Raw genomic sequence first — 27,162 nt, 5'->3', positions numbered from 1 at the left:
GGTGGTATTGAATGTGTCTCTTTCTGTCCATGTGCCACTGTCTGTCACCTCAAATCTTTGTCTTGAATTGTTCACCTACGTTGTAAACTTTCATTTATAAGCTAGGTTGTAGCAACCTCATGATGGGTATAGAGAAAATGTGAGTATTATGTAGTAGCCTAAACCTGTCGATGTTACATTGAGCTGGGTGAATGGAATTTGAATGACAGTCAACCAATATGCTGTAATACAAATAAGGCCATACTCATAAAAGAATAATCGTTCTCCCTTTTCTTAAACGACACCGACCACCACTGGTCAACAGGGTATTCACCATTCCTTTGTTGACCCATTGTATCATACATTTGTGAAGCACTGCACGCGCTGGCTGACTCAAACAAGGTGACATGCGGCTATGGAGGCCCCCCTTAAACAAGATGGACATCCCGCAGTGTGGCAGGCCAGTGGGATATGAATTATTTGGGCTAAGGGCCAAAAGCCTCAGTGCTAAGTCAAGCCTGATCTGTGTCTCTCTCACCCTCCCTTTACGATTAAATCAGATGCCCTTTCATGTCTGGCCAGTAATGTGACATTAACAACCCCCAACATGGAGCAATACCAGCCTGGAAGCATCGGACACAAAGCAGTGTGTCTCACGGATCTGCCAATTGACCTGTTCTCAAAGTTGGCGGCATATTCAAATAACACTTCACCCAACAGATACATATTCACACAACCTAACCGTCTCTCCCTGTGTCAGTCCCTGTTTGCCACTGATCTGAACGCCACTTTTACAGATACTTTCAAAATGGTGTCAAGGGCCGGCTCTAGCTTTTTGGGGGCCCTAAGCCTGATTTGGTTGGGGGCTCCTCCCACCATGCGGGCAAATTTTGTTAGTGACTCCCCCTGTTCACGGCAGAGAGGAAAATGTACATTTTACAGTTAATTTCCTGCAAATGGGGCGTAGAGTACATTTAGCAATTTTCTAACACATTTCATGCAATTGTACACATTTTTTCATAGGGCAGAGACATTTTTGCAGTTTAAAGCTAATTTCCTACAATTCTACAAATTTTTCCAAGGGGTGGAGAGAATTGTTTGCAGTTTTAAAGCTAATTTCCTGCAATTCTACACAATTTGCCATGACTTATGCCATGTAAATGATATCTGAGTGAAAGTGACAAAAAAATCAAAGGGGGCACCCTGGAAAAGGACCCCTGGGCACGAGATAACTGGGTAGACTAACTTACCAATCTAAAAATTGTTAGCTGACATGGCTAAAGGTATATAATAATAAATTGCATATTTTATTTCTCACACCCTGATCAGTTTCACCTGTCCTCGTTATTGTCTCCACCCCCTCCTGGTGTCGCTTGTTTTCCCCAGTATATTTATCCCTGTGTTTCCTGTCTCTCTGTGCCAGTTCGTCTTGTATGTTTCCAAGTCAACCAGCGGTTTTCCCATTTGCCTGCTTTTTCCATTCTCCTTTTTCTAGTCCTCCCTGTTTTGACCCTTGCCTGTTTCTGGACTTTGTACCCGCCTGCCTGACCGTTCTGCCTGCCTTGACCACGAGCCTGTCTGCCACTCTGTACCTCCTGGTCTCTGATCTGGTTTTGACCTTTTTGTCAGTCCACGACCATTCTCTTGCCTACCCCTTTGGATTAATAAACATTGTAAGACTCCAACCAACTGCCTCCTGTGTCTGCATTTGGCTCTCGCCTTGTGCCTTGATACTACGATTCTAACTCTCAACAGTAAGTTGAGACCCCGACTGAGTAAAATAAAAGCGACCGCTTACGTCGCTTATGCCTGGAGCCAGCCCTGATGTCGTCCGTTATGTTAAACAATGAGAGTCTGGATATAAATAAAGCAGGTTGTTCATCTATCATGACCAGTCATTTCCTAACGGTAACAGGATGCCAATAGACCTGGTTAATGTTGCTGTATCTTTCTGAGGTCCCTCTGAGAGAGACTGACAGTGATGCTGAACTCTCCCTCTCCTCTCCGCTCATTTACTGTCCATATCCTCCAATCAACCAGACAGACAGACAGACACACACACACACACACAGACTCACACTCACTGACACATATACGCACAGACACACACACACACACACACGACCTGGAGCACACACTGACCCCAGTGCTAATCTCAGCCATGCAGGGCACCTCTGTCCTCTCCAACCTCCCTTCCAGTGGGTAGAGAGATCAAATCATAAGGGAGAGAGAGAGGAGGGCTGGTGAGCACAGTGAGTCAGACTTGCAGCAGAATGTGTCCTGAGTCATAGCCTGCAGCCCCAGGCCCTCCAGATCCCCACAGTCACCACAACCACATGGCTCTCTGTGCCTGTGTGTGTAGATATCTGCCGGGCTGTGGGTGTCCAATAACATGTGAACATGAGTGTGCATGTACAGCATGTGTGAGTTTATTGTGCGGTTAGTTCTCCAGGCCACCTACTAAGCTCCTTGATAGCACACCATCCTCTGCTCGGCTGAACCACACACTCACACAGATTGAACAACCGTCAACACTCCCCTAGTGACGGCAGGGAGATATACGCCAGGGCACTTAAAAGCAATCACTTTCGTCTCACTCCTTGAGGAGCAGTGAGATAGTGGAGCACATGGTGAGCAGGCCTGCCCTAGTGTGAGATTGGTGCCTTCGCTGTGTTTTTTTGACACGGATGACATGTTATGCTGGTATACTGGTATGCTGGTGACCACCATCAAAGTGCTGAATTATTTAATACAGTACATAACATACAGTTGAATTCGGAAGTTTACATACACCTTAGCCAAATACATTTAAACTCAGTTTTTCACAATTGCTGACATTTAATCCTTGTAAAAATTCCCTGTCTTAGGTCAGTTAGGATCACCACTTTATTTTAAGAATGTGAAATATCAGAATAATAGTAGAGAGAATGATTTATTTCAGCTTTTATTTCTTTCATCACATTCCCAGTGGGTCAGAAGTTTATATCCACTCAATTAGTATTTGGTAGCATTGCCTTTAAATTGTTTAACTTGGGTCAAATGTTTCGGGTAGCCTTCCACAAGCTTCCCACAATAAGTTGGGTGAATTTTGGCCCATTCCTCCTGACAGAGCTGGTGTAACTGAGTCAGGTTTGTAGGCCTCTTTGTTCGCACACGCTTTTTCAGTTCTACTCACAAATTTTCTATAGGATTGAGGTCAGGGCTTTGTGATGGCCACTCCAATACCTTGACTTTGTTGTCCTTAAGCCATTTTGCCACAACTTTGGAAGTATGCTTGGGGTCATTGTCCATTTGGAAGACCCATTTGTGACCAGGCTTTAACTTCCTGACTGATGTCTTGAGATGTTGCTTCAATATATGGAAAAATGACTTGTGTCATGCACAAAGTAGATGTCCTCAACGACTTGCCAAAACTATAGTTTGTTACCAAGAAATGTGTGGAGTGGTTGAAAAACGAGTTTTAATGACTTCAACCTAAGTGTATGTAAACTTCCGACTTCAACTGTATATTATGAGGCCTTACTTTGAGGGCGTAGTTTTTCTCTAATACAATGGCCACATCAGGCCTGCAAGTAACATTATGTTGGCTTGCAAAGTGATGTGTAATTCCTATTGGAATCCAACCAGAGTGGGGATTTCCAACAACTGGACATGTTATACAGCCACAATCTGCATTCAGAATGACTGCCAAAGTAAGAAAGATGAATAAACGAGATTACCTTAACCATCTAAACTGGAACAACCACTTCAGTAATGGGTGCAATAAGTCCAACTAACAGATTGGATTAGTTTCGAAACACGTATGCTCTTTATCTTCGTGTAGGAAAGATGGTTACACTTTATTTAGATAGTCTGTAGAGTATCTACAAATGGACTATCAGTAATATGTCAACTGCCTGTATGTTGACTTTTACAAGAACGTGTCTGTAGTCCATCTACAGATGTTCAACAAACTATCTGTAGATTATCGGCAGCATTTCAACAGCATATCTGTAGCCTGTCAGTACTATTTCAACAGTATGTCCCCTCATTTGCACAAATACCAAGCCCATCTATAGATGAACAACAAATAAGCAGGAGACTATCAGCAGCATCTCAACTGCATATCAGTAACAATTTATTTGCATATTTGTTGTCATTCTAGTAACTCTCTGTAGATATGCTTTGGGACTATCCAAATACAGTGAAACACAAGTTGAGCTTGATGGACAGTTGACAGACTATCTTCTTAACATTCAAATTTGTATCAACTGATGAGCATGTTCAGTACATTCACCAACACTCTAGGAACCCTTTATAGATGATCTAAAAAAAAGTTAAAGACTGTTTCATTAAGTTAATGTGCAATAATCACTAAATAAATGCATCTCAACTGTTGTTGAGAGGACTGAAATGACCTTTTGACACTGGAGCACCTTGAGAAATAATGAATCTAATAATAACTCTAATAATAATGAATCAATCAATGTACATGCAAAAACACAACAAACAAAAAGATACTGATAACAAACAATTCAAATATGTGTGTATATTATATATATATAATGATAATAATGATGGGCGTGGTTTTGCTAGACCAGCTTGACCAGAATAGACAAGCATGGACCAGCTTGGTCACCAGCATACAAGCATAAACTGGTCACCAGCATCACTAGCATAAGCTGCTCACCAGCATACCAGCTCACCAGCATACCAGCATCACCAGCATACCAGAATAAACTGGTCACCAGCATACCAGCATTCGCTGGTCACCAGCATCACCCTGCTGAAGAAAACAGCATAGACCAGTGAATGGGTTAAACCAAGACCTCATACCTTTTAAAGGGTTAATAAATAAGGGGCGGCAGGGTAGAGTAGTTGTTAGAGTGTTGGACTAGTAACTGAAAGGTTGCAGATCGAATCCCTGAGCTGACAAGGTAAGAAATCTTTCCTTCTACCCCTGAACAAGGCAGTTAATCCACTATTCCTACGCCGTCATTGAAAATAAGAATTTGTTCTTAACTGACTTGCCTAGTTTAATAAATGTAAAAAAAAGTTTAAAAAAAGAGAGACCTCTGTGTGTGTGTGTGTGTGTGGTGTGTGTGTGTGTGTGTGTGTGTGTGTGTGTGTGGTGTGGTGTGTGGTGTGTGTGTGTGTGTGTGTGTGTGTGTGTGTGTGAACACCTGTTTTGAGTGAAATGCCCTGCAGACACTATCAGAAGGCGGAAACCTACGCCTACGCTCATATTCCTCCTGTCTGGGTCCCACCGTGACTGTCTCAGACTCTGAGAATACGACTTGTTTTCTGAGAACACAAGGCCACCGCGGGCTTGATGGAATCCACCACCTGGCAGAAGATGCTTAGACTTATCTGTTGTGAAATGTCACCTTGTTATGAACCTATACCTATTTAAGCTGCAGGATGTCTTAGACACCTCGCAGAACCTGGGGAGAGCTATCATATACTGTACTCTGTACCAACTTCTGCCTACAATTGTATTACTAAAGGAGAATTGTAATACTTAAACAAAGCGTCTGTGTTTCCTTTCTACTACCAATATATATACGTTTGATAATTATATAGAACTGATCATCTGTTGAAGAAATTTACCAACAACACAATTTTAAGTTAGTCCATTCTGGTCTATGCTGGTCCATGCTGATCTATGCTGCATGGACCAGCTTGAAATTTAGGCTGGTCTATGCTGTTTTTTTCAGCAGGGTATTGACCAGCACCTTCACCCAGCTGTCTCCTCTCCTGCAAAGAGAATAGGCCACAGATTTTTACAAATCACACAAATATAGCTGCAGCCAGGCAGCAACTTTTATAACTCTGGGAAATAAACAAGATGTATCTCTTCTCCCATTTCATGTTTTCAGCTATATGATTCACTGGCACAAGAGCTCTCAATAACATTTAATTGGATTTCCAAACTGTCCATGAAATTTCAGCTATTTGATTCGCGGACACAAATGGACAGTTTGCAGATCCAATGAAAATTATTGAGAGTTCGTGTCAGCGAATCATATAGCTTAAATCGGAAGGAGGGTGGGACTTACCAACATAACAACAGCACAAACGCTAGATCATCAGCACATGCAAATTAACGTTAGTTAGATTGAGTTAACGTGTATTAAGATGAAAAAGTAATTGTGCTTAAAAAGTGACTGGTTGAAGGATATACATGTAAACAGATAAAAGTGATTGGCAGCAGGAATACGTTCAATGTTTCTCATAGAATTGTTTCACCATATTACACTTTAGCCATTTACCAGATGCTGCTATACAGAGTGACCATATTAAAATGAGAGTTAATTTCACATAACAGGTTGACCTTAAAATGAGGGACAGACGTAAATGAATCACTGATCACGTGGAATAAATAATAATCTTCAGATATGACTGTCAAAGCAACATAATAACTAGGGCTTTACAATGATGGTGAAAACTTGTAGGAATATTGGGGTTAAGTGGGTTAAAATCTTCCTAGAAGTCAGAAAAACATGACAAGGGACATGTCAAAATGCAGATTGTGGGCAATTTAGCAAGTCAAATTATTTATTTTTTCTCCATGTGGTCTACATTAAAAGGGACTTATATGACAGGCTTTTGAAATGTAATATTAGTGTACAATTCCTACAAAATGTCCTCTAGAGTCTAGACACACACAACATGGCGGCCAACACATCTCAAGGCCAAAAAAAGAACACAGGAAATGTGACAGGGTATATGTGAACTCTGAAAAATCATAGAAAAATACTTTCCATGTCAGATCATTTCTTTTTTACGACAGGAACATTTTCATAATGTTCTACCGACTAAGTGTGGTCATTTGTATCACAGCATAAATTACTTTGTATAATCCATGATGTTTTTATCTTTCATATTGATGAGTGTTTTGGACATTTGTCTGAAAATAATGAGCATATTAAACTGAAGGTTGCCTATTGACTTCGAAATCTCCACGCCTGTATATTACCTTGTCCAAATTGTTCAATTGCAAATAAATAATTAGAAAGGTAATGTAGTTTTGAGCTGACCATCTTACCCACAGATAATTATTCTAGGAGCTATATTTAAGCCCAGCTAAGGTTGGGGCTTTTAGCTTTCAGACTGGTGAGACAGAAAGTTCATGGAAATACAAGCCAGCAGACCTCCACACGACAATCCCTGGTGTGTGGTGTGTGTGTGCATCCGCGTGTGCATCTGTGCCTGTGTGCGTGTGTCCAGGGTGCCCTCATTGGGAGGATGAAGCGCACAAGGTGTCCGTCCACGCCAATGCAACACCAACATGTCCAGCACGCCCTGGAACCTCAGGGGCTTCACTCGTCTGTGAAAGAGGTGGCACTGTTCTGTAGGAAGTGACACTGTCATTGTGCCTGGCTACAGAGGTGCCACAGCTTTAGGCTTTCAGTCCACGGGCTGGATTGGGCGGGGTTGGGCTGAGCTGGGTAGAACTGAGATGCTATGGACTCAGCTGAGCTGAGCTGGATTGGGCGGGGCTAGACTGGATTGGACTGAGCTGGGCTGGGCTGGATTGGGCTAGACTGGCCTGGGCTGGTCAGGGCTGGGCTAGATTGGGCTGGATTGGGCCTGGCTAGGCTGGCCTGGGCTGGGAAGACCTGGGCTAGGCTACATGGGCTGGGCTGGTCTAGGATGGTCTGGCTGCAGCTGGCTACAGAGTCTGCCCTGTCCTTAATTAGCAGTTAAAGGTCACTTTGCACATTTCAGTCAGGCAAGCTGTGGGTCACCCTGAGAGACCATGGTCCATGATATTAAGACAGTGCCAAGTTGCCCGGGTGGTGTTGGCTTGGGAACACTAAGGAGCTGCTCATTAGAACAATAACAGTTAATATTCAAAGCCATGCATGACAATATTCTACCCATCTGACCAGTGGAAAACTTCACGTTTCCAGGGGGTTATGAGGGAGAGTTAATGCAAAGCGTGTAAAGTGTCACCATGTTTTCTTCATCCTACTTTTTCTTTTTTTGGGGGCTTGCATGTTTTGCATGTCATTTTGGCATTAGTACGTGTCACATATCAGTTTGCAAACAATGTAACAAATCTACATATCACTGAGTAATAATGCCGCATATTAACATGGTCTCTTTTTTGTTTTCTTGATCAAGGCAGCTCCAAAATGCAGGTGTTTCAGCCTAGCTCAGTGCTTTCTGTGGTGGGGCAAGCCAGTAGAAAATACGGAGCGTTGTGCCGTGATAGGCTCTGTGTTCTGTCACTCATGGGGACACTACGTCTAAGGGTAGAGCTAGAAAATTCTAGCCCCTTGGGTGCTGCCATAGAGTTTCAGTAGAAATGCACATCCAAGAAGGCTCAAGGTCATTGGTCACTGATAAAATGACATCAAATCATGTTATATGTACAGTAGCTTTGATTGGACTGATCATGTCAACATCATACTTCCAAAATCTAGGCTAGCAGTCATCATCATGAATCAAGTCGACAGTCTACTGGCAAATCCTTTTTAATCCTTGTCATATGAAGAGAAATAGTCCCAAATCTGGGATTAAGGGGCTCTTTTCCAAGTTTAAAATTATAAACATTTAACACTGACCATGCCGTCAATGAAGCATGATTTGTGCAGCGCTCAAAACAACTGTTAACTCAGAACTGTGAAAGCTTGACTTCAGTGAGTTCAAGACAACTGGGAAGTTGGGAATAAGCTCCGACTGGGAAAAGAGGTTTTGAACGGTCATCCTACTCGGAATTGTAAATCCGGCCTCTTTCTAGAGCTACGACCAGAAGATCAATGACGTCATCATGATTCAACCTTGTTTTTTCCCCCAGTTGTTTTGAAAGCACCATCAATCCAAAGAATGCCAGACTTTGATAACAAAATTTGCCCACGAAGGACCGCCACCTTCCTCTTCAAGTGAGCACAGCACAACAAGGTGAGTCCAAGAATGTATTGTATGCTGCTGCATAAATTATGTAATATGCCAGGGAGATATGTATACCATAGCTAAAAAAGTAATACTAAGTGAATGTTGCGTAGTAAGATGTTCGTAGCCCATGTGCCTCATCCTAATAATTTAATCTATGTACCCCTCTTAATTTTGCCTACTGTTCTGACTTGGTGGTGCACATGTAGCCTATAACCTGTTGTAGAGAAATGTAATCATTGAATATTGTAAGAGTTTTCATTGTCTGTTTATATGCCCCCTTTATTTATCCTATGGTTCTGACTTGTTGTACAAGGAGAACACTGTAAGAACGGATCATATTCTGAATTCTGTCGCTGTACATTTCAAAGGTGCTAAACAAATAGTTATATTGACTATGTCCGTTCTAGCTCGCTTGTTAATGTCTTAATCGAAATTACGGATTACCTCTGATCCGTTTGTTGTCCCCTTATGCCATAGTTTGAACATCTCAATTGTCATTAGAAATTGTTGTTTAAGCAAGTCAGCCATATCAGCTATGTTTTTTTTAAAGGCAGTAAATGAGGCTGAAGGAACTGTTTCGCTGCCAGACAAAGCTCTGCTAATAGCCAGGTGTAGCAGTGGTAAGATGTTGGGACTGCTGTTGGGACAGCTTTATGTAGACCCTAACAGTTTGTGGGCACCATTTGTCACTGTTATAGTGCAATTAATGCATTGTTTAGTGTTGTGTAGTGGCTTTGCTGGCATGCATCACACTTTTATTTTATTGTTTGCCCCACCAAGTTTTACATGATCAAATTGGCACTGAGTGTCAAAAAACTCAGCAGCGTTGCAGTTCTTGACACACTCAAACCGGAGTGCCTGGCACCTACTTCCATACTCTGTTCAAAGGCACTTAAATCTTTTGTCTTGCCCATTCACCCTCTGAATGGCACACATACATAATCCATGTCTCAATTGTCTCAAGGCTTAAAAATCCTTCTTTAACCTTTCTCCTTTCTCTACACTGATTGAAGTGGATTTAACAGGTTACATCAATAAGGGAGCATAGCTGGTGTGCCTAATGTTTTGTAGATTCATGATAACGTAGTATAATAGTACATTTTCGTATCCGATATTTTGAATATGAAGGTACAATCATCACACACTCAAAAACCACACATTTTGGTATTTCAATTCATATCATTCATACAATACATTTATATACAGTACCAGTCAAAGGTTTGGAGACACCTACTCATTCCAGGATTTTTCTATATTTTTACAATTTCTACATTGTAGAATAATAGTGAAGACATCACAACTATGAAATAACACATATGGAATCATGTAGTAACCAAAAAAGTGTTAAATTAATCAAAATATATTTTTTATTTGAGATTCTTCAAAGTAGCCACCCTTTGCCTTGATGACAGCTTTGCACACTCTTGGCATTCTCTCAACCAGCTTCACGAGGTAGTCATCTGGAATGCATTTTAATTAACAGGTGAGCCTTGTTAAAAGTTCATTTGTGGAATTTATTTCCTTCTTAATGCGTTTGAGCCAATCAATTGTGTTGTAACAAGGTAGGGGTGGTATACAGAATATAGCCCTACTTGGTAAAAGACCAAGTCCATATTATGGCAAGAAGAGCTCAAATAAGCAAAGTGAAATGACAGTACATCATTACTTTAAGACATGAAGGTCAGTCAATCTGGAACATTTGAAGAACATTGAACGTTTCTTCAAGTGCAGTCGCTAAAACAATCAACCGCTATGATGAAACTGTCTCTCATGAGGACCGCCACAGGAACGGAAGACCCAGAGTTGACTTTGCTGCAGAGGATAATTTAATTAGAGTTACCAGCCTCAGAAATTACAGCCCAAGTAAATGCTTCACAGAGTTCAAGTAAAAGACACATCTCAACATAAACTGTTCAGAGGAGACTGCGTGAATCAGTCCTTCATGGTCGAATTGCTGCAAAGAAACCACTAGTAAAGGATACCAATAACAAGAAGATACTTGCTTGGGGCAAGAAACACGAGCAGTGGACATTAGACTGGTGGAAATCTGTCCTTTGGTCTGATGAGTCCAAATTTGAGATTTTTGGTTCCAACCGCCGTGTCTTTGTGAGACGCAGAGTAGGTATGGGTGATCTCCACATGTGTGGTTGCCGTGAAGCATGGAGGAGGAGGTTTGATGCTCTGGGGGTGCGTTTCTGGTGCCACTGATTTCAAACATGATCTTGAGAAGGAGGATGAAGCTAGTGATAATTACAAATCTTCTCTGTACCATTCCAGGTCGTCCAAACCGGGGAAGCGTTAGAAATCGTAACGCTAGCTGTTCAGTCTGAAACAGATTCACAAATCATGGGAATTTGTCACACTCTGAAGACGTGTGTCTCCCTCCGAAAAATATGAAACTAAATAAATAATGAAACTAAATATGAAACTATGAAAACGAAATAAATGCTGTACTCTGACCAACAAAACTTCTTTGCTAGATTTATGATAGTGTTGTTAGCCAAATTTGCAGCTGTAAGTAATGCATCTGCTAGCTTACTGCATCTATAATGAAAGCAGTTGATGGGTTACTATTTATTGATTGGTTAAAGATATTCCTAATCTGTTTTCAGATTTGAAAAGCATGGAGTTACTAAAACAGGTGTAACGTTAGATCCGTAGAGGATATTTGCTGATCTGAATAGCAGGGAAGTAGACAAAGATGTCATACCCTCTAACTTTCTGCCCAACTTGTTCAGAAAGTGATCAAAATTTCAGTTGTTTATAAAGAGTTACAGAAAATGTTTTTGATGCGGCTACTAAAACAGTGATAACTTTTTATCGGAATAAGATACTCTTGTTCCGAGTACAGATTTGAAAAGCAGGGATGTAGTCCAAGATGTCACACCATCTAACTTTTTGTCTAAGTGTTTGGAAAAGTGGTCAAAGTAGCTTATTTGTGTCAAAAGTTGCATTGTTGCATTTACAGTGAATGGAATGTTGGAAGTGATGATGTCACAATGGGGATCTTTAGAATGTTAATAGTATAAAAGTGCATATAATATTAAAAAGTTGTATGCAGGCACACGTTCCCAGATCAGTCTGCACATTTTAAAGTTGGAATGAAGTTTCTAGCTTAAACGGTGTAAGAGGTGTATCGTTTTAAATTCAGGACTTTAACTTCGCAAGGCACACCTAATAATAATTTTGGAACTGAGTCTGGGCTTACTTTTGCGAGTTAGAAAAGTAGAATGCACAAAGTGCAATTTCAAAATTTGGTTGTGCATCAGCAGTTTTTCTCTTGTTATGTCAGTTACTGACAGTCACTCAATCAGCCCATGCCAGCTAAAATAGTTTTGATTGGTAAGTTAGTCTTGCGGCCAGCTATCTAAAGTTGTAGTAATCATGGTAGAATTACTGTCTGGTGAACCCCCATTTATTTTGTTAGTCACTCTCACTCAGATATCATATTAAAAACTGCAAACACTTCTCTCCGCCCCATGGCAAAATGTGTAGAATTGCTGCAAACTTGCTACGCAACATTTTCTAAACTGCAACATATTTTATGCGCCCCATGGCAAAATGTGTAAAATAGAGGGAAATTAACTGTAAAAGTAGGGGGGACCGCTAAAATGTTTTGGTCGCAAGATGGGGGACGCTGTCGCATAGAGATCTCTATTCATCTGTATGCAACAACAGGAAAGAATGAAGACGTGGATAGATTCTTGTTTCAATTAAATAATTTATAAAATATTGATTACTATGTATAGCTTTGTAAGACTATAAATGACCAACCACCTAGCTTTGGAGTAGTTACAAGGTCTATTTCCCTGCTTTTGAGAGGCGCTGGCTAGCAATTTCACTAAGCTAACGATGTGCTTGCTACCTTCTGCAAGCAGAGACATAAAAATGGTATCGATGGTTCGTCTGGGGAGGAAGGACAAAAGGCTTTAATTCCCCAAATCCCCAAGTATCCCTGTAATAAATGTATTAATATCCAAAAATGCTTTTTGGTGGCTTAAAAACAGTGCCCCCCGTTCAGTCATCCAGGATTTATACACATCATTGTTCAGACCTGTGTGTGGGGGTAAAACTACACTGTCAAAGTATGGCCTTATGATATATGTAATGTATTGTCATTAAGTGTTTAATTTCAATTATACAATACTCAATTAGGCACTCACTTGGTGAAGACTACAGGACTGAAAGCCACTGAACGCAACAACCATGTCTCTGTTACTAGCAAACACAGTAATGGGTGGTACTGGTAAATCTTAACTTGAAAGGCACCCTGGGAATAAATAAGGCTTTACACCCTGCAGTGTAAAAACAACACTCCGAAAACGTTTTAGAGGTATGTTTTTGCCACTTATAAGGAACAAATGGCTTTGTCACTGTGGTGGCACCCTAAAAAGACAAATCTATAGCTTTTTCAAAGGTACGCTTTTGTACATGTACTATCTTGTCCCCTAAGGTACCTGGGGCGACAGGTAGCCTAGTTGTTAGACTAGTAACCGGAAGGTTGCAAGATCAAATCCCCGAGCTGACAAGGTAAGAATCTGTTGTTCTGCCCCTGAACAAGGCAGTAGACCCACTGTTCCTAGGATATTGAGAATAAGAATTTGTTCTTAACTGTAAACTGTAAAATAAAGGTACACTGTTTGCTCTTTTAAGGTATGAACTGCAAGGCTACAATTATGTTCCCAAAGGATGTAGCTTACAGGGTACCACTACAGTGTATTTGTCCCCTTTAAGAACAAATCTGAACCTTTATTTCTGAAAGTGAATGTAGTGAGAGGGGATCAACCTCTGGCAGCCACACTGGATTAGTCTACAACACCACACTAAATATTATAATGTTAAAATGTGACATCCATTTCCACCCTCCATCTTCTTTCTCTCTCTGTCCCTCTCTCTCTTCTTTCCCGTTTCTCTTCTCTCCCCTCTCTTTGTTCCCTCTCTCTCTGTTCCCTCTCTATCTCCCTCTCTGTCCCGTTCTTTTTCTCTCTCTCTCAATCTGTGCCCTTTCTTCCTTCCCCTCTCTCCCCTCTCTCTGACTCTCTTCAGAACTAGCCATCTCTGACTCTCTTCAGAACTAGCCATCTCTGACTCTCTTCAGAACTAGCCATCTCTGACTCTCAGGGAGACATCAGAAGTGAAATGGAGAATACCATTGACCTGGCATAGCATCCCTGGGCACCGTGTCACAGTCCAAACAGGGCCGCAAAATCTATTTCCTCCACTGCCTGACTGGGACTGCCTAGTGCCGACTCCCTAAAATTAAATTCTGCCAGCCTCCCCTCAATTAAAAAAAGTATAAAAGTATATTGCTCTGTACATTTTTTTTATCAATTTCAAAAAGAGATTAGCCACGGAAATGACTTTTCTCTCAGCAATAATAGAAATGTATTAAAAATCGCAAATAAAGAGTCTGACCTTTTGCACTGATCTCAATGGCTGCTGCCTGCTCTTGACAGGTAGGTACAATGGATGCAGTTGCCGCTGTGATATACCAACCTGTGCAATGAATTAACCACAATACTCCATGCAAAGGTGGTGCTCCAAACTTACTGTTACTTAATGTTATAAAATTGTTATAACATATGTAGATGTAACATGGGGAAAAGTATTTAACAACAATATAACACAATGATACAAATCTAAACCCTTTATTTCCAAGGATGAAAAATATACATTTTAGAAGACGGAGAGTAGGGAAATCAGACTGTGACCCTAGTTTCCTCTGGGGAAGACAGTAGTAATATAGAAAAGCTGAGCAGTGAGAGAAAAATTCAAATGAAAGGCTGTCAGTGGCCTGTGATTCCTCCATTTCCCCAGAGAACCAGTGAGAGAAAGCCCAGTGAAAGGTAATGAGAGAGTACAGACACTTGCCTCTGATCTATTACACTGTCACACAACTCACTGGCAGATGGATAGGAGGAAAATAAGGTTGAAATGTAGGAGAGGGGAGTGAAAAGAGAGGGGGTGTGAAGAGGACAGAAGGAAAGAGGGGGAGTTGAAATAGTGGCAAGTGGGAACGGGTAGAGGGAGAGAAAGGAGGTATAATTTTGAAAATCTGTGCTGATTACTAGGGATGGACATTTGAAATGATTTCACTATTTGAATAATATCCAGAATTCTTTTCAGATATCTGGATAGAAAAAAAGGTTGTATTGTCACGACTTCCGCCGAAGTCGGTCCCTTTCCTTGTTCGGGTGGCGTTTGGCAGTCGGCGTCACCGGCCTTCTAGCCATCGCCGATCCACTTTTCATTTTCCATTTGTTTTGTCTTTGTTTTACACACCTGGTTTCAATTCCCCAATTACATGTTCCTTATTTAACCCTCTGTTTTCCCCATGGTTTTTGTGCGTGTTTGTTTGTTGTATTTACGGTTCGTATTGTGGGCTCGGTATTATCGACTTGTATTTGAAAGTCTTGAGTAAAGTTATGTGTATTACTCATCTCTGTTGTCCTGCGCCTGACTCCTCTGCACCAGCTACACCCAGACCCATTACAGGTATATGTAAAAAAAAAAAAACACTCTACTCTCCTGACCAATCAGAATGATGCAAAATACCACAACAGCAGACCATGCGCAGTTGTTTTTAAGGTGCTATTCTGGTAGCTTTTGGCTAACAGTAGCCTAGGCTAACAGTAACAGTGAAAGATAACTGATTCTATTTTTTAAGTTTTCTGGTGAGTGTTTTGCATTGGTGTTCTCCTGTAGGCAAATCACTATTTAATGTGGGAAAATAGCATACTTTTATCAGGGCTGACCTGAGGGCTAAATGCGCTGTGATAGTAAAATGCCTTTTACTGTAAAACGCAACCCGTAATCACTTTGTTTTAGAACTACAGAACTGTAGGCTACATTTAAAGTGTGCAACTGTAAACAATGTCAAAGCCACGTGACGTCTTTAGGATCAGTAGGGCAATGCACCATAGGCTACATAAACACTACATTTTAAAGTTAGTTGTTTTCATAAATTAAGCATTTCAAATGTCATGGTTTATCCTTGAGTGGAACAATGTAGCATGGATAATTCAATTTACACAAAGGTTTTTCATTGTTAAAAGGGGCCTAAAAAAAGATACAAAATTGAATACTCTCACAAGTGTTCGAATACTACGTCCGTTCGGATATCTGAATATTAATATATTGCATTGATCTAACCGAAGGCGTTAAAGACAGTTTCAGTACATTCAGAGACAATTCTAAAGGTGATATCGATAAAACCATTAAGTTTACAGATTATTTGATGGTCAAAAATTAAATCCACAAATCGGATATTAGCTACCAGTTCCCGAAACAGAAAACTGCCAGGAAGGTTTGGGGAATCACATGTTACATCTACAGTGGGGAAAAGCAGCCCCTGTTAGGAGCAACTCGGAATTACAGACATTATGGAACGAGATATAAGACAGACAACTTATGGAACTCAACAGTCGTTTTCAGAACGATTCATACGGGATAATGAAGGCCGCAGCTGCCTGCCTGCCTGCCCTGATCAGACTAATTTGGTCAAATGACAGCAATACAGCCACCCAGCAACCATTACGGCATTTCTGTGGATGACGCAGAACTATGTTTTTGTAAATCAGTTTAAACGAAAGGTACAAGACGGTCGGTCCAACTCATCACTCATCGAGGTGCATGACACCTGTCCCAAATACATTTTCCATAACATGAACAGGCTTCTTCGAGCCATCACCACTCTGCCTATCACCAGCTGCACTGTGTAACATCTATTTTCTACTGTCAATCATCCACGCTCACAGGCCGCCTGAACAATTTCTTCCCTGCTCTCCTTTGAAAGAGAACCGACTGAGTCATTGGATTATGATGATATCATTTCAATGTTCAACATTGTCGTCTTGTGCCGTGAGTCTGACAGCAATGGTAGGCCTATGTTATACTTTTCCTTTTTCTTTCACTGAACTGTATATTCTACTGTTCTACTGTAGCCTACTGTTATTATTTACATTACATTTGTTTGGTGTAAGAGCATGTAGGCCTAATCTAATGCAAAGAAATCTGATTGTATTCCATATTGCTGTGCGGTCTTTGGAAGAGTAAACTCCAAATGTGCTATTCTGTTCAATTGAAATAAATAAAACATTCGCAGCATAATGTTTCTTAAGACCTGCCTAAGCGACATTATCTTTTTTTGTTGTCATGGTGTATTAAATGGATGTATTACGGACTTATTAAGCATTGAGGCAATTATGTCACTGTGCTATGGACATGCTCCATGCCTATTTCATTTGTTCCTTTAGCAAACGAGCCAGTTTATAATCCAGTGCCTTAATCACCGTCAACACACCAATTACTGGAAAGAAATGTGGGTCTAGGAGGGCATAGGCCCATCCACTTGGGAGCCGGACCCCTTCACTGGGGAGCCAGGCCCAGCCAATCAGAATGAGTTTTCCCCCACAAAAGGGCTTCATTACGGACAGAAATACTCAGTTTCGTCAGCTGTCCGTGTGGCTGGTCTCAGACGATCCCGCAGGTGAAGAAATTGGATTTGGAGGTCCTTGGCTGGAGTGGTTACACGTGATCTGCGGTTGTGAGGCCAGTTGGATGTACTGCCAAATTCTCTAAAATGACATTGGAGGTAGTGTATGGTAGAGAAATTAACAGAAAATTATTTGGCAACAATTCTGGTGGACATTCCTGCAGTCAGCATGCCAATTGCACGCTCCCTCTTAACTTGAGACATCTGTGGCATTGTGTTGTGTGACAAAACTTCACATTTTAGAGTGGCCTTTTATTGTCCCCAGTACAATGTGCACCTGTGTAATGATCATGCTGTTCAATCAACTTTTTGATATGCCACACCTAGCAGGAAACATATTCTATTCTTATTTACAATAAAAGTGACCCCAAAACGACACAATAGCATTAGTTTATATTGGGGACAAAATAATCTCAAACACAACCAAAACAAACAGCAAATGCATCCAACAAATGTGTAGAGTCACAAGCTAGATGTAGTCATTGTGTGCTATGAATATGGGACCAAATACTGAACTTTTTACATTATTTAATACACATTTACGAGAATTTGTAAACGGGGGGATGGGGTATGACGACTATGTACAAAAAGTGCTGTAATTTCTAAACGGTTCACCCGATATGGATGAAAATACCCTCAAATTAAAGTTGACAGTCTGCACTTTAACCTCATAGCAATTATACCATATATAATCTAAAGTGCTGGAGTACAGAATCAAAATATGTCACTGTTTCAATACTTTTGGAGCTTGCTGTATATCATGTGAAAATGTATTTTTATAAAACTGCTTGTGAAAATCTAATTAAAAGTGACCTTTCCTTAGAATTATTCTCCATATATTTTACACTGTTATGAATGTAGAACAGATGAAAGGAGTCTGTTTCTGCTCAGCCCGAGCACCTTCCGAGCAGCAAGGTGGTGTGTGAGGCGTTCGAAGTAGCAAACCTCACAAAATACGAACCTATCAAGCACAGTGAGTATCCACTTATTTCTGTAGATAGTTATCTTCTGAATTGTGCATCCGTGAAAGTAGCATCTCACTAATTAGCTGCTCTTCTTCACTGGTTCAGGTGAGGGTTTGATTCCCACATTGGCCATATAATACTAAATATATGTGCCACTGGTCATGTTGAAAGTTGCTTTGGATAAAAGCATCTGCTAAACTACCATATTAATTCATGAGTCTTCAGGTTTCAGGCAACATGACCATAGTTCACCGACCGACCACTGCTACAGACTGGGTGCCAGTCTTTTAGCTAACATTCCACTCCTTGCCACTCCTGTCATTTGCCAAAGAGACTGGCCTTTCGGCAATCTCAACGTTCAATATGCAGCCAGATTTACAGCGCAGTTGATGATCGATAGTTGGAAACAACATTCATATGACAACGTTGTAGAATTTGAATTTTAAGAATAACAGCAAAAAATACTGTTACGACCTGTTGCTGTCATTCCCTTGTGAGAAGGCAATGCAAGATCAATGCAAGATCATGTTGTTCAAAGTGGCTAGAGAGGACTCCGTAATGAGAGAGAGAAATAATTGTATGGAAAATATTAGCCTACAAGATTAAATCGAGCTACGTTTGCTTCAGTTGCATCCCATTAATGAGGAACGAAAATGCAAAACTGGCACCTGTCATCATTCCTGATTATCATAACTTGCTTACATTTGTACAAAAATATGTTATGCTCATTTCAGTTATATTATTTGTCCTTCATCTCTTATTAAGAGATGGAGTCCAGACAGGCTACTCTAGGAAACTTTATATAAAAAAATTGCAAATGCAGCTAGCTAGTTTAACCTACTCAAACACCTGGCTAAAACAGACAAGGATGCTATGTGAGCTAGCTGGCTATGGCTAACCAACACTGGAACTCAAGGTAAGCTTTTGGTTTTATTAATTTATTGCCACCGAGGCCTGCTGGTGTAACTGCTAAACTGCTTGCTGACTGTACACTGTACTGCATGATTGTAGCAGGTTTAATAACGTGTTAGTTCTAACGTTAGTAGCTATGTTGACTATGACATTAGCTAATATGGTGACAAATATGTAAGCTATGTGTATTATCTGAAGATTTGGCGTGGAAGGGCTCTTTCGGCTGGACACAGACAGCTTGTAGACTTGTTTACGTGCTGCTGTGTGGTTTGTTACTAACGTTTCTTTGCTATCTGCTAACTTTACGGTTTTTACTTTTTAATTACCCTTTTATATTTTTAAAAATTCCCTCGTTCAACTTTTTTCATTCAACTTTTTCACCCTGGTCGCTTTATTTAGACATGGTTCTACACGACCTCCACCAGCTGAAGCTAAGTAGTAACATTAACATTATGCCTTCTAATTGCAGTCGCTGTACTCGTAATATACAGGAGAACTATTGCCTTATGGCGAGGATAGCTTCAGAGACGCGATTGTTAGGCAAGGGTAATTTAAGTGTAGGAAAGGATGAAACAGTGTCTGTGCCACCAGTAAGTACAGAAAGTAGTATAAATCCCCTCGCACAGTCCCCGCAGCTGGACAAATTTCTCATAACTTCTGGAAGGAAAAGCTGTAGGAATGCTCAACCGGTCGCTCATTCAGCCGACAGAAACTTTCAACTGGTTCTTCTACGTTTTCTCTCGACCTGTGCACCTACACTGTAAACATTTCATTCATAGGCTAGGTTGTAGTAACCTCATGATGGGTATAAGGACAATTTCAGTATTGTGTAGTTGCCTAAACCTATCGATGTTACATTGAGCTGGGTGAATTGAATATGAATGACAGTCATCCAATATGCTGTAATAGAAATAAGGCCACGCTCCTAATTTTTTTTTATTGTTGTCCCTCATCTTAGAAGGCACTGACCACCACTGTATTAGGCCTATAGTATAATGCTAAAATAATGTATCATAAATAATGTAGCATATGAAATGAATTAACAAGGAAAGTTTGAAGGGAGAGAGCACTGTAGTAGCCTATTAGTAGAGACGTTGCTTATGTCATTATTATCCTAGCATGTGTCTTATTCCAGAAGAAGATTTGCACTGGATTCATTTTTCCAAACTGCCTATGACAAAAGCCTGGTGGTTTTTAATCTTGGCGTGAAGATATTTCAACATCACGTCTAAACGATAAAAGGCTATACTGATAACTCGTGCTTGGCTGTCAAATGTGTCGGTCCCCATAGGCCTAATGTTTAAATTGAGGAAATGTGATCATAATCATAATTATGATCCACAATGTCCCTCCTAATGAAAAGGCCCCCCATCCTGCTGATGTAAGCAGCTGGACAGCGGTTGCACTTGATATGCGTTTATGGATGAGAAAGCCATTTGCCATTTCCAAAAAGGAGCTCCGTGGGGAATCAGGGATCAGGGAATAAGGGATTCCCTGCATTGCGATCTGTCGTCAACAGCCACTGTCAGCCAAGGTTTCCTTAAATAGACCTTGGCACTATACTTATACATTACACATTTAATTGAACTGACGCCATTTTCAACTTCAATTCATTGGCACAAACCATGCACCAGATAAAATTATGTTTTTTTGTCTCTGGCTTGCACAGGTGGTAGTCGCTTAAATTCACTGAAGTAGGCTAGATTTAATTAGGGCAGCATATCAATGGTGGATTAATAGCCCAGCCTATGAATTTACTTCAAATGTACACATCTCTCTCTTCACTGTTCCCTTCTTGAGCAATTCTTGCATCTCCGCTGACATCTCCACTGGCCTCTCTCTCTCTTCCATTCTCTGTGTATTCCTCGTACAGCTCTTGAACCAGTAGCCTAACCCAATGCATGTTTCCTCATCAATCTACACACAATACCCCATAATGACAAAGCAAAAATAGTTTAAAACATGTTTTGTTTGCAAATGTATTAAAAATAAAACACTGTCACATATTCAGAGCCATAACTCTGTTGAAGCACCTTTGGCAGCGATTACAGCCTCGAGTTTTCTTGGGTACGACGCTACAAGTTTGGCACACCTGTATTTGCAGAGTTTCTCCCATTCTTCTCTGCAGATCCTCTCAAGCTCTGCCAGATTGGATGGGGAGCGTCGCTGCACAGCTATTTTCAGGTCTCTCCAGATAGGTTAGATTGGGTTCAAGTCCAGGCTCTGGCTGGGCCAATCAAGGACATTCAGAGACTTGTCCCGATGCCACTTCTGCGTTGTCTTGGCTGTGTGCTTAGGGTCGTTGTCCTGTTGGAAGGTGAATCTTCGACCCAGTCTGAGGTCCTGAGCACTCTGGAGCAGGTTTTCATCAAGGATCTCTCTGTACTTTGCTCCATTCATCTTTCCCTCGATCCTGACTAGTCTCCCAGTCTCTACCGCTGAAAAACATCCACACAGCATTATGCTGTCACCACCATGCTTCACCGTTGGGATGGTGCCAAGTTTCCTCATGGTCTGAGAGTCCTTTAGGTTCCTTTTGGCAAACTCCAAGGGGGCTGTCATGTGCCTTTAACTGAGGAGTGTCTTCCGTCTGGCCACTCTATCATAAACGTCTGATTGGTGGAGTGCTGCAGAGATGGTTGTCCTTCTGGAAGGTTCTCCCATCTCCACAGAGGAACTCTCGAGCTATGTCAGAGTGACCATCGGCTTCTTGGTCACCTCCCTGACCAAGGCCTTTCTCCCCCGATTGCTCAGTTTGGCCGGACTGCCAGCTCCAGGAAGAGTCTTGGTGTTTCCAAACTTCTTCCATTTAAGAATGATGGAGGCCACTGTGTTCTTGGGGACCGTCAATGCTGTAGACATTTTTTGGTACCCTTCCCCAGATTTGTGCCTTGTTTTGGAGCTCTACAGACAATTCCTCTGACCTCATGACTTGGTTTTTGCTCTAAAATGCACTGTCAACTGTGGGATCTTATATAGACAGTTGTGAATTTACCACAGGTGGACTCCAACCAACTTATAGAAACATCTCAAGAATGATCAATGGGAACAGGATGCACCTGAGCTCAATTTCGAGTCTCGAAGCAAAGGGTCTGAATACTTACAGTGCCTTGCAAAAGTATTCATCCGCCTTGGCATTTTTCCTATTTTGTTGCATTACAACCTGTAATTAAATTGATTTTTATTGGGATTTCATGTAATGGACATACACAAAATAGTCCAAATTGGTTAAGTGAAATAGAAAAAATAACTTGTTTCAAAAAATTATATACAAAAAAAAAGGAAAAGTGGTGCGTGCATATGTATTCACCCCTTTGCTATGAAGCCCCTAAATAAGATCTGCTGCGTCCAATTCCTTCAGAAGTAGCATAATTAGTTAAATAAAGTCCACTTGTGTGCAATCTAAGTGTCACATGATCTCAGTATATACCTGTTCCGAAAAGCCCCAGAGTCTGCAACACCACTAAGCAAGGGGCACCATCAAGCAAGTGGCTCCATGAAGACCAAGGAGCTCTCCAAACAGGTCAGGGACAAAGTAGTGGAGAAGTACAGATCAGGGTTGGGTTATAAAAAAATATCCAAAACTTTGAACATCCCACAGAGCACCATTAAATCCATTATTTAAAAAATTGAAAGAATATGGCACCACAACAAACCTGCCAAGAGAGGGCTGCCCACCAAAACTCATGGACCAGGCAAGGAGGGCATTAATCAGAGAGGAAACAAAGAGACCAACGATAACCCTGATGGAGCTGCAAAGCTCCACAGCGGAGATTGGAGTATCTGTCCATAGAACCACTTTATGGCGTACACGCCACAGAGCTTGGCTTTACGGAAGAGTGGCCAGAAAAAAGCCATTGCTTAAAGAAAAAAATAAGCAAATAAGTTTGGTGTTCGCCAAAAGGCATGTGGGAGACTCCCCAAACATATGGAAGAAGGTACTCTGGTCAGATGAAACTAAAATGTAGCTTTTTGGCTACAAATCCAACACCTCTCATAACCCCGAGAGCACCATCCCCACAGTGAAGCATGGTGGTGGCAGCATGATGCTGTGGGGATGTTTTTCATCGGCAGGGACTGGGAAACTGGTCAGAATTGTAGGAATGATGGCACTAAATACAGGGAAAATCTTGAGGGAAACCTGTTTCAATCTTCCAGAGATTTGAGACTGGGACGGAGGTTCACCTTCCAGCAGGACAATGACCCTAAGCATACTGCTAAAGCAACACTCGAGGGGTTTAAGGGGAAACGTTTAGATGTCTTGGAATGGCCTAGTCAAAGCCCAGACCTCAATCCAATTGAGAATCTGTGGTATGACTTAAAGATTGCTGTACACCAGCGGAACCCATCCAACTTGAAGGAGCTGGAGCAGTTTTGCCTTGAAGAATGGACAAAAATCCCAGTGGCTAGATGTGCCAAGCTTATTGAGACATACCCCAAGAGATTGCAGCTGTAATTGCTGCAAAAGGTGGCTCTACAAAGTATTGACTTTGGGGGGGGGGTGAATAGTTATGCACGCTCAAGTTCTCTGTTTTTTTGTCTTATTTCTTGTTTGTTTTACAATAAAAAATGCCAAGGGGTGAATACTTTCGCACGCCACTGTATGTAAATAAGGGATTTCTGTTTTCTGTCATTATGGGGCATTGTGTGTAGATTAATGAGGGGGAAAAACTATTTGATCCATTTTAGAACAAGGCTGTAACATAACAAAATGTGGAAAAGTCAAGGGGTCTGAATACTTTCTGAATGCACTGTAGTTTGGTCACTTAAACTGTACTGTAAATACAAAAGTATGTGGACACCCCTTGAAATTTGTGGATTCGGCTTTTTCAGCCACACCCGTTGCTGACAGATGTATAGTAAAGTTTGGTGGACGAGGAATAATGAACAATGCCCCTGTGCACAAAGCGAGGTCCATGCAAAAATGGTTTGTCGAGATTGGTGTGGAAGAACTTAACTGGCCTGCAACCCACTTAGCCTGCTACGTCTACCGAACACCCCACAGCACGTGAACCTCTGTGGAGGACATGAACTGCAGGGACAAAGTCAACCAGGACCATTGATATACTCTGCAAGTGGCACAGGGAAGTACAAGGTTGTAAATGCCAACCCAAACTGTCACGATGAAGACGATTTTATGGAGTGGACTGAAGGGCCAAAGATCCTGCAAGGTACAATCTGCTATATATACAGCTGTTGAATGCCCATAGTTTTTTAAAGAATATAGCCTACAGATGTAGGATCCTAATTTGAGCCCGTTTGCTACTGCAGGAAATACGAATTATTATGTGGATTCTAATTAATTGACATTTTTGTAGGGGCTGATACATTTTTCATAAGGGAAAATCAAGTCTGAAATTTCAAAGTGGAAATTACAAACTTCAGAAGCCTTTTTAAACCTCAAATACACTACACACGTTACATTTCCTGGAAAGGTCTTCTGCAACAGGGTGATCAAATTAAGATCTTAAATCTGTAGGCTTACCTGTCAGGCCTTGCATTCATAGCTCCATCTAAACAAATGAAAGAGTGTCCCTTTAACATCCCTCAATCTGTAATTCTATGTCCACCTCTAGATGAGGAGGAGCCCATGGAGGTTGACTATGTGGAGGAACAGGAGGACCAACCAGTCTGTGGTTCAGGCCACTGTCACTGTCCAGAGTGGATTCCCCCACTACAGAATCCATGACACGGAGTCCAAATAGTCAACCAAATAGCTATCAGGACTGTCTGCATTGACACTTTTTGCTCTAACTCATCACATACGCTGCTACTGTTTATTATCTATTATGTTGCCTATTCACTTTACCCCTACCTATATGTCCATATCTACCTCAATCACCTCGCATGCCTGCACATCAACTCGGTACTGGTATACTTACTCATTGTGTATGTATTCCTAATGTTATTATTAGTTTTCTATTTTTCTCTCTTTATTGTTGGGAAGGGCCCGTAAGTAAGCATTTCACTGTTAGTCTACACCTGTTGTTTACCAAGCCTGTGACAAATACAATTTGATTTGATTTGGCACACCAGAGAGAGAGAGGAGAGGAGAGAGAGGGAGAGAGAGAGAGAGAGAAGAGAGGAGAGAAGAGAGGAGAGAGACGAGAGAGGAGAGAGAGAGAGAGAGAGAGAGAGGAGAGAGAGAAGAGAGAGAGAGAGAGAGAGAGAGAGAGAGAGACGAGAGAGAGCGAGAGAGAGAGAGAGAGAGAGAGAGAGGAGAGAGAGAGAGAGAGAGAGAGAGAGAGATAGAGAGAGAGAGAGATGAGAGAGAGAGAGAGATAGAAGAGTGGGTGGCACAGATCAGATGAGCTTCCTGCATTTTTCAGCATTTTCTTTAAAAAAGATAAATTTAGAGTTAGATAAACTTGGATTTTTTTGTCAGGAACCCATACAGGATGCTAACCCTCTACAACAATACCTTCACTTCAAATCAAAAACTCAAAACCTACAACCTGATTTTGGACGGATTTTACGGAATCACCTGGAAGGTTCACACACTACAAGGATTAATTATTATATTCACGCAAATCCTCTGGAAACAACAGAAACCTGGAACACCACCAAACCTGGAACTGAGTGAGTAATGTTTAGTCTGAAACTATCATTTTGATTTCCAAAAGCCAAGAAGAAAATACATGAACACTATTTATAAGGACTGAATAGTAATATAATTTCTTTTGCAGAGCTTGATACAGCTTCAACAGCACTTAGTGTCAAGTGAGAGGTGTCAAAGCCCCATTAGCAACAAATGGACAGGAGAGCTCGAATAGTCTACCCCTAACCAAATGGAGAGCGCCTTTAGAAGCTCCCTCCTGCTGTTCAGAGTATTAAAATACAGTTACCTGTGCATGTAAAAAATGACAAGACAGAAAGATCACAAAATGAAGCTCCTTATGGAAAATCAAGAGACACTTTTTGCTGACTATTACAAAAATGGGAACTCAGCAACCTTACTTTCCACCAACCATCCCCAGGCATGGCACAGTGCTATTATCAGACACTACCTCTGTTAAGAGAGGGGGGTTAACGAGGGGTGGAAACTCAGGATTCTTGACAATGAGGACGAGGAGTCAGCTAATATAAATCTCTATAAGTCTGGAAACTAATTGGTACACGGGCAACCACAAACAGTTTCAGCTGGACTTTCACCTAATCAAAGAATTACCGCAGCAGGAGAAGCTCTCCCTTGATAAAGATACCCCCACCCCAAGTGGGTCAGACCAAACCTCTTCACCATATAACCCACAGACGAGCAACCCTCAGCAGCAGTCAACTCCCAGTACAGAGTACTTCTCCTTCATTGAAATGAAGGATAAATTCACCCAGCTGGAGGTAAGGCAGGTGGAGCTGAACAGCAGGTGATCACACTCCAGTCAGCACAGACCCAGACAACAGTCCAGCACAACAACACCCTTAACCAGACCTGGAAGAGCTGGAGGTGGAGAAAGCATATCTGCACTATGGACATGTGGTGAGAAAACATCAAAGCAGGAGAAGAGCCAGGAGCAGGAGGAAGCAACAGAGCACTAGAGGAGAGGATCAGACTACAGGAGGAGGAGGGAGAGGGGGATGGAGGAGAGGATCAGACTACAGGAGGAGAGGAGAAGGGGATGGAGAGAAGGATAGACTAACAGGAGGAGAGGGAGAAGGGGATGGAGGAGAGGATCAGACTGCTGGAGGAGAGGTTGAGGGGGATGGCATGTGACAGAGAACAACCCATCAGGAGGTGGCCATCCCCACAGAGACGCCAGCAGAACAGCCACCTCAGCACCCGACAAAAGTCTCCGACACCACAGCAGAACAGTCCACACCAGACCTGACCATAAAACGACATCACAACAGAACAGACAAAAGAAAAACCCAAGCCCAGCAGCTCTCACCCCCTCTGAGCACCCCCCTGTCAGCCACCTGAACCCTCCTGACAAC

At 41.6% G+C, this 27,162-nt stretch overlaps 1 protein-coding gene across 1 annotated transcript in view; it reads left to right on the top strand.

Annotated features, from left to right (window-relative positions):
* The window catches only part of LOC111981443 (G protein-activated inward rectifier potassium channel 1-like), a 94,494-nt gene extending 69,572 nt beyond the window's left edge, over nt 1-24,922 (top strand). The window contains exons 4-6 of the mRNA XM_070449380.1: nt 7,189-7,319; nt 24,211-24,404; nt 24,810-24,922. Of these exons, the coding sequence (XP_070305481.1) occupies nt 7,189-7,319; nt 24,211-24,404; nt 24,810-24,922 (438 nt within the window). The remainder of the gene's footprint in view (nt 1-7,188; nt 7,320-24,210; nt 24,405-24,809) is intronic.
* Nucleotides 24,923-27,162: the final 2,240 nt, after the last annotated feature.

This window comes from Salvelinus sp. IW2-2015, linkage group LG20 (genome assembly GCF_002910315.2).
Source record: "Salvelinus sp. IW2-2015 linkage group LG20, ASM291031v2, whole genome shotgun sequence".
In the NCBI taxonomy this organism is placed as follows: Eukaryota; Metazoa; Chordata; class Actinopteri; order Salmoniformes; family Salmonidae; genus Salvelinus; species Salvelinus sp. IW2-2015.
The sequence above is the reverse complement of the archived record's forward strand: the minus strand, read 5'-3'. Positions and strand labels throughout refer to the sequence as shown.